Genomic DNA, 7,431 nt, shown 5'->3' with positions numbered 1-7,431 from the left:
GAACTCTGGTATGTAGGTATGCGCCACACGTGACTGAGAGAAAAGTTTTCAAGACGCACGCGACATGTATTTTGGGTTATTCGTGTCATCACCAGTGAATCGTGTTCGTCATACACTGATCCCCTGCTATGACAATTTTCGTATATTACAAGTTTTGGACACGACAAGGAGAGCGCCTAGACGTAGGCGGCTAGACAGATAGATAGATACGTAGATAGAAACGTCCAAAGTGCCTGACGTTCGCTTAGAAATGCTTCGCATTTAAAAACATGTCCATCCACTTCTTAACGCCTGGCTCAAAGCCATAAAATACACCATAGAAGTACTCGCTAGCTGCTTCGAACGAAACCGATTCCCACAACGCGTGGGATGTGCCGAATCTTTTCTTATTTCGCGCGATAGCGGTTACGGACACCAGCGGCGGCGGAGAACTATGGCGCCGAAATCGGCAAACAGACGTACATTCTTTGTATTATTAATTGTCGGGGTTTTTCGTCCCTAAAGCGCGACATGATTATGAGGAATGCCGTAATGGAAGGCTCCGAAAATTTCGACAATTTCTGCCACCAGTAGTTCTTTTAATGTGCACCTAGATCTAAGCACACGGCCTCTAGCATTTTCATTCCATAGAAAGGGGCCACCGCCGCCGGGACTCGGTCACGCGACAGTTCGGTCAGCAGTAGAACACCGTAACCACCAGACCAATATCCCGGCCACGACAGTCATATTTCGATGAATGCGAAAAGCTTCAGGCTCGTGCACTTCGATGTAGGACCACATAAAAAAAAACGCCAGGCCTGCGCGGAAAGCGCAGCACAGTCACAGCGAAAGCTCGAAGAGCGGCATTTCTAGAGCCCGTTATAAACTCTCTTGTGGCTACTAATACAAGTACATTAGCAACGCACCCACTACGCGACAAATCATAATTTTTATGAAGTTTGGAAGCACCCACCACGACATTATTCGTTATTCTGCCGAGAAGCGAGGTACCATCTGTTAGGCATTATGTGCATTTTGTTGATGCGACGGTTTATCACGATGAAAAATTATGGCTGAGCCCTTTGTAATGGCTTGGAAGCTTTAAACGACCCACTAGTTACGTAATTCATATTGTTTGACGCTCGGTCGTTATTTAACTGCCCCACCATGCTTTATAACATATGTTAACGTGAGATAAAGAGTGAGAGAGAGGGAGTTAACTTTATTGAGAGCCTGAGAAAATGGATCATGGGAGCCTTACAGGCTTCCTTGGAAACCAATAGAAGTGCACTTGCGAGGAACCCACTACGCTATAAATCATATTTTTTGTCAAGTAGGGAAGCAGCCCCCACGCAATTTTTCGTCATTCTGCGGAGAACCATGGTACTCGCTAAACACCTGTAAGGCATTATGTGCTCTTTGTTGATGCTGTGGCTGCTGACAATGAAGAATTATCGCAAGGCCTTTGTAATGGGTTGGAAGCATTCAACAACCCACTCGTCGCGCATTCCGCATTGTGTGACGCCCGGATACGGAATTCGCGTGTGTGTGACGCCTGGCTGCTATTTTACTCTTCTACCACACTACATTACATATGTTAATGTGGTTCCTTCGCGACATCAAGCCTGTATAGGGTCCTTTTGCAACGCAGTTTCAAGCACCGGCATGGCTCAGAGGTTGAACACTGGGCTCCCACGCAGAGGGCCCAGATTCGTACCTCGTTCCATCCTGGAAATGTTTTATTTCCTTTTTTTTCTTATTTCGTGTGATAGCGGTTACGGGCACAGGCGGCGGCGGCGGCGGCGGCGGCGGACAACAACGGGGGCCAAAAACGGCCGTTGAGATGATCTCATAACAGCTTTCGCTGTATAAAAACTCAGGTGGTCTAAATCATCCGGAGCCATCCACTGCAGCTTCGCTCATAGCCTGAGTCGCTTAGAAACGTTAGAGCACGCCCAAATAAATCAACCATCCAGGAAAAGGGTTGTGCGTTATTTGTAGTGAGAGTTTCACTGACAGGTGAGCTGGCGTAACACTGAATAAATCTAAGAAATGGTATCATAAACTTCCCTAAGTTGTACAGTGACGCTTCATAGTTGCACGAACGTATTGCGAGAATATTCTGTGCATCACCATTACGACTGCTAAATCTGTCGCATGCATACAAAGACACTTCAGTGCACCGAAGTAAAATGAAAAACGTTAGAGCAAAGCTTTTGAAAAGATATTCCGCTGTTATATTATCCCGTGTTATTAGACAAAACAGCTATTCCATTGAAAAATCAATAGACGCACAACTTCTAAGAGCGAAGAGAAGCCCTGGAATGAATAGTGGCAACTAGAGCTGTAGCTGCTGTAAAAGTAGACGTTAATTTCTTGACGTAGCAACTGCTACTGGCCTGACAGAGAAGACTGCCCTTATTCGTCGAAGTGTTAACCTATCCACGATATTTGTTCTGTTAAGGTGTTTATTTCCAAGGCTTCGGTACAGTTCAAGTAATTCTCATTGCTTGAAATAAACTCCTATCCATCGAAGTGTTAACCTATCCACGATATTTGCTCAAGTAATTATCATTACTCTAAATAAACTCCTGTCTTGCCCTGAACTCCCAGTTACTTTGTGAAAAGTTAATCTTGACACATTCCGCCAACAATGGCGTCTTCATGCCCATGTTGTAAAAAGTATATCGGGAAACAGGTCATTTAAGCGAAGCATTTATTTAATCCAGATAAGAAAGAATGAGCCCAATTCAATCGTAACGTTAAGACGCGAAGAAAACAATTACATGCGTCGTCAGCGGTGAAAATGGGAAATACGACGCGCTTCTATAAAGTGACACACGTTATGTCAGAGAATGGTTTGATGTCACTGAGCTTCCTTCGCAGGCGCATTTGCAGGCCTCGAGCGAATTTTGCTACGGTCATGGTCCTCGCTCTTGGGACGCTTACGCTTGCTGAAGCGCGCTACCCTGAGGGGCGTCTGCAGTTGCCACTTGTTGGTCGACAACTCGCGTATTGTGTTGGCCGGCAGCAGCTTCGTCGTCTCAGGTAACAGCATTGCCATTGCACCGAAAAACAGCAGGAACATTGCCTCGACAGCGTATACTGCGCCTTTCAGCCCGTCCGACTTGATTTCGTCAACCAACGGAGCCACTGCGGAACCCACGAGGCTGAAAGTGTAACACAACCCGACGCCGGCGCCACGGACCACGGTGGGATACAGCTCAGCCGACATGATGAACAACGTGATGGCACAGAGGTCGAACGCCAGCAGCGAGGAGACTGTGACGGTGGCAAGGAGCACTTCGGGAGCGTGGAATACGTGGGCTCCGGACAGCATCAATGCAATCGCGGACATGACTATCATACTGAACGCCAGTGACATTCGCCTACCAGCGTGCGTGATGACAGGCACGTTAATCATCATTCCTGGCAACTTGAGGACAGCCAGGACCGTGCGCGCCATGGGATTAGTGCGCATCACTTCCCCCGTTGAGAGGTTGAAGTACATGGCGAATGATACGAACGAGCAGCCGAAAAGGATCGCCGATCGATAACGCAGGGTCCCACTTCTCAACACGTCTGTGACGCGAATGCCTGCGATGTACAGAATAGACACGTGGTATGTGAATATGCACTTGCCTTTCGCCACTGCAATGAGGTCATCATAGATCATCCCAGTACATCACAGATCATCCCAGTACACTAAACATGCAAGCGTCACTCATATCAAATCGTCTCTTGAGCTAACCCCCCTAGCTGTTCGCAGAAAAACCGCACAGATGAGCCTGTTTCACAAGCTATATCGCAACGTCCTGAAACCAACCGCGTGTATTAGTTCTTACGCTTTCATAATTTGCTTTATCTTTACGTTCAACGCTGTGCATTGTATATTTGCTTCACTGTCACTCTTTAAGCTCTGCATTTGTGTCATGACATCTCCTTATGATATTAATTTTCTGCCCCCTTTATGTAATGCCCTGTTTAAGGCCCTTAAGAATTCCATAAATGATGATGATGATGATGATGATGATCTATGCTACGAGCTGCAGTTCCTGTTTAAGCGCCGGATATTCCTTCATTCCCCATAAACGAAATCCATTGGCGCATATCTCCTTGTAATAAAAATGGTATTGTTTTTAAGAATAACGTAATTTCATGACCGGTTGGCTGTTTGGCGAGTATAATCAATCGATGTCGCAGCGCTGGAGTCGTTTCTGCGTGGAAACCCGGGCAAGATGACTTCGCGTAGGGCGATGTCGCGCTGTCGAGCCTATCGAGTGATTTGGTGCGTTTGATTCAGTTTTCAAAAGGACCCTGCATCACTTTTCCAGGAAATCGTCGAATGGCTTCGCTAAAAGAGCGTATTATGTCACGAATCGACTGACGCAAAAATGTTTAAAATTGGTTAAGTGCGAGCGCAGTTACAGGATTTGTCACACACTTCGAGCGCTTTCTCTCTCCTTTCGTGCTAGCAAGCGCGCTGAAGACTACGCAGGCGGGGAGACGACAAGGGGCTGAGAATATACGTCCCTTTTATTTTCTTTTTTTCTTCCATACTTTAAGTGTGATCGCGAGCGCAGAGGCGGGTGCGTGGCGGCATCCCACGGCGGCCACAGTATCTCTGCAGCTCAAAATGTCGTAGACTTTCATTCCATGGCGCTGTCACTTGGACTTATGGCATCATGTGTCAAGAGAAGAGGCAGCGATTTCTAGCTGACTTCTCGAATTAAATGTAAATACCAGGTCACGTGGTGCGCCATAATGTGTGGCTCGCGTGTTCTCAGGAGCCTCGACTATCGATCGGCTGCGTTTTCTGACCATGCTGAGAAAGTGTGGCTGGGCCTTTTTAATAGTGTTCATTGGCCACATTTCCTGAATAGCACTGACGCCCGCCTATGCGGTGTCTATTCAAAAGTAATAAAATTTTCTCCGAGTGTTCTAGCTTTCTTAAGGCTGATATTTATTATCGCCTGAACAGGACAACTCAGGATATTTGTCGACAAGACTTGGTTTAGGCAAACTGCAACTGTTTAGAGGCTATTCGACAATATCCAAATGGATTAAAACCCACCAATCGCTTTGGAGGTTAATGTATAGAAGTGAAACGGTTTGCGATTGTTGTACATGTGCTTGTTGACCGCGTCCATTTTTCCTTTGCACATTGTTACTCCCAAGCAGCCGAATTATCACCAAACGATGATGTTCAGATGTCATGGTTTCCGATTCAGGTATTGTCTACAATAGGTAATTATGAAGCATATTGGTAACGACAGACATCGAATATTTGCAGACTGCATATGAAACCATGAAAAGCAAAATGAAAAACGAGTGCCCTTTTCTGTAAAACTACTGCAGGAAAGCAAAGTTCTCTCTGTTTCTTAAAACTGAAGCGAAAATTCGCATCGCGAGTATGTGTCGCCACGTTAAGACCTCGACAAGCATATCACATACCAGTTTGTGAGGACACGTTCCCTTGTGTGCGATTATTCGCGCCTCATTAAGCGTAACGGAAGAGTCGATAAGAAGTATAGTTACGTTTTAGCCTGGCCCACATTTTTGTGCTTCATGGAATTTAAATTTAACGTGGATAAATTATACACCGATTAAATGTCTAGCGTCAAAACAATTATATCGATGCAAGCCATCAGCACGAACCATGTTCCTGCGAAAGGATATCAAGAGCCCCTGGTTCAGGTTGTTCTTGCTGCCTTTTCAGTTCCATCTTCAACTCGACGAGGCGGTTCTTGAAGACATCTGGCTGAACCTTGTTCACTTGTGCGGCCCAGGCTAGCACACTGTCCGCGCGCCGCATATTGGAGACTGCCAAAAGCCAGCATGGGGACTCGTCCATCAGGTAGACCGCCATGATTAGAACACTAGTTGGCGCCATGTAAGCCAGCTGTTCGATTTGCCATGCTGGGGCCAGATAGTATACCAGCTCACCGTAGAATGCTGCAATGAGCGAAGCACCGGCTACGGCGAGGCTCATGAAAAGGGCTCGATGTGGCGTGCTGGTGACCTCGAACAGGATTACGATGGATGTGACGAGGACGCTGGAGACCGCTGCAGCTAGGACGGCACGAAGAATGGCGAACATCATGAGAGTTTTGGAAAATATAAGCGCAATGCCAGATACTACAAGAAAAAAAAGCCAGATGCGTAGCACTGGACGCCGTCCGATGTTATCGGCAGTGACTCCCGCCGTAGCAGCTCCCAGAATACCTCCGAAGACGTAAGACGCCATCAACAAAGTCAGAATCCAGCGACGCTCACAGACTAGGTCCCACTCGCTGACGATAGAGTATGCGCCGATTCCTGTTTTGTCGGCCTTGTCGTATTCCCAACCAGCATCACAGGGAATGACTGTGCGGTTTTCAATGTCGTGCCCGTCCGAAACAGAGTGTAGAGGCTCATACCGCAGGCATTCACTGCGTGTCTTGCCATCGGCCTCAAGCGGAATGCTAGTGTTCTTCCACGTTGCACTAGGAATATCAGCGTATTCATGTGGCAACCTGCACCAGTGGTCGATCGGACGCGCCAGACCGGCGGTTGCCGTCCCATGCGTGATGGCTGAGAAGATGGCCAGTGTAGTACAAAGAAGGACGAGCTTCTGGAATCGACCATGGCCGAAAATGAGGATATGATCCAGTGGAGATGTTAGTACCGTGGAAGCGGTGGTTGTGGCAGCACCCGGCTCTTTTGGACCATCAGGTGACATCGGTGATATCGGTGACATCGGCAGGACTGTTCGCTGGGCACTGGTATCGGCATCCGATTCGCCACTGAGCAGGCCACCGGGCTGAACACCAGGCTTAACTTCGTGTTGAACACAGGGATGGACGTCCGCTTGAACACCGGGCTGGGATGAGGGCTGAGGGCGGGGGTCCGTATCGGTCTGAGCATTGAGCTGAGTAGCGGTCTCTGCGACTGGTTCAGTGGTGCGCTGTGCGACTAGATGAGCTCCGGACTGCGAGGCGACCTCAGCTTCGGGCATTGCGACGGCTTGAGCTTCGGAGTTGGCGGCGGTCGGAGTCACGCCAGGTTGGCTAGCTGATTTCTTGGCTGAGCGACGGCTTCGCCGCTTCACCCTGTTTTCTCCTACCATGCTGGCGCTTTAAAGTTCGATAACACTCTTCAAACAGCTAGAAAACTACAACATCTGACGTCTGCGAATTAGGTTTGAGACTACCTCGAAAGCGCTTGCTGATACTGCGAGCCACTTTCAACTTCTTCTTCTTCACTGTCTAACTGAGCACATGCACACTCCCGCAAAAAAAAAACTCATAAAAAGGGAGCTGGAAAAATTTTACATGGTAATAAATTTTTAAAATATGCATCCCAGTGCAATAAATCTTTGTTGAAATAGCAAATATGTTTTATGGTGAGTAGCATGCGTAATGAGTTCGAGGAGTTCCAGAATCGGGCTCTATCAGACAAGTCTCGTTCACA

General features: G+C 47.6%; 1 protein-coding gene across 1 annotated transcript; it reads right to left on the bottom strand.

Annotated features, from left to right (window-relative positions):
- Positions 1-2,804: 2,804 nt before the first annotated feature.
- LOC119395086 (solute carrier family 22 member 8) lies at positions 2,805-7,087 on the bottom strand. Its single transcript, XM_049416085.1, has 2 exons — positions 5,638-7,087; positions 2,805-3,576 (listed from the first exon to the last, which is right to left on the bottom strand). The coding sequence occupies exons 1-2, from the start codon at positions 7,085-7,087 to the stop codon at positions 2,846-2,848; spliced, it is 2,181 nt and encodes a 726-aa protein (XP_049272042.1). The 3' UTR covers positions 2,805-2,845.
- Between the last annotated feature and the right edge of the window lie 344 nt (positions 7,088-7,431).

Source organism: Rhipicephalus sanguineus, chromosome 5 (genome assembly GCF_013339695.2).
Source record: "Rhipicephalus sanguineus isolate Rsan-2018 chromosome 5, BIME_Rsan_1.4, whole genome shotgun sequence".
In the NCBI taxonomy this organism is placed as follows: domain Eukaryota; kingdom Metazoa; phylum Arthropoda; class Arachnida; order Ixodida; family Ixodidae; genus Rhipicephalus; species Rhipicephalus sanguineus.
The sequence above is the reverse complement of the archived record's forward strand: the minus strand, read 5'-3'. Positions and strand labels throughout refer to the sequence as shown.

What these genes read in the sequence shown, in the direction of transcription:
- LOC119395086 (XM_049416085.1), bottom strand. Translation starts at nt 7,087, where the DNA reads ATGGTAGGAGAAAACAGGGTGAAGCGGCGAAGCCGTCGCTCAGCCAAG. An exon ending in TATCCTTTCGCAGGAACATG is followed by an intron (nt 3,577 to 5,637) that starts GTTCGTGCTGAT and finishes TGTACATCGCAG; the next exon opens with GCATTCGCGTCACAGACGTG.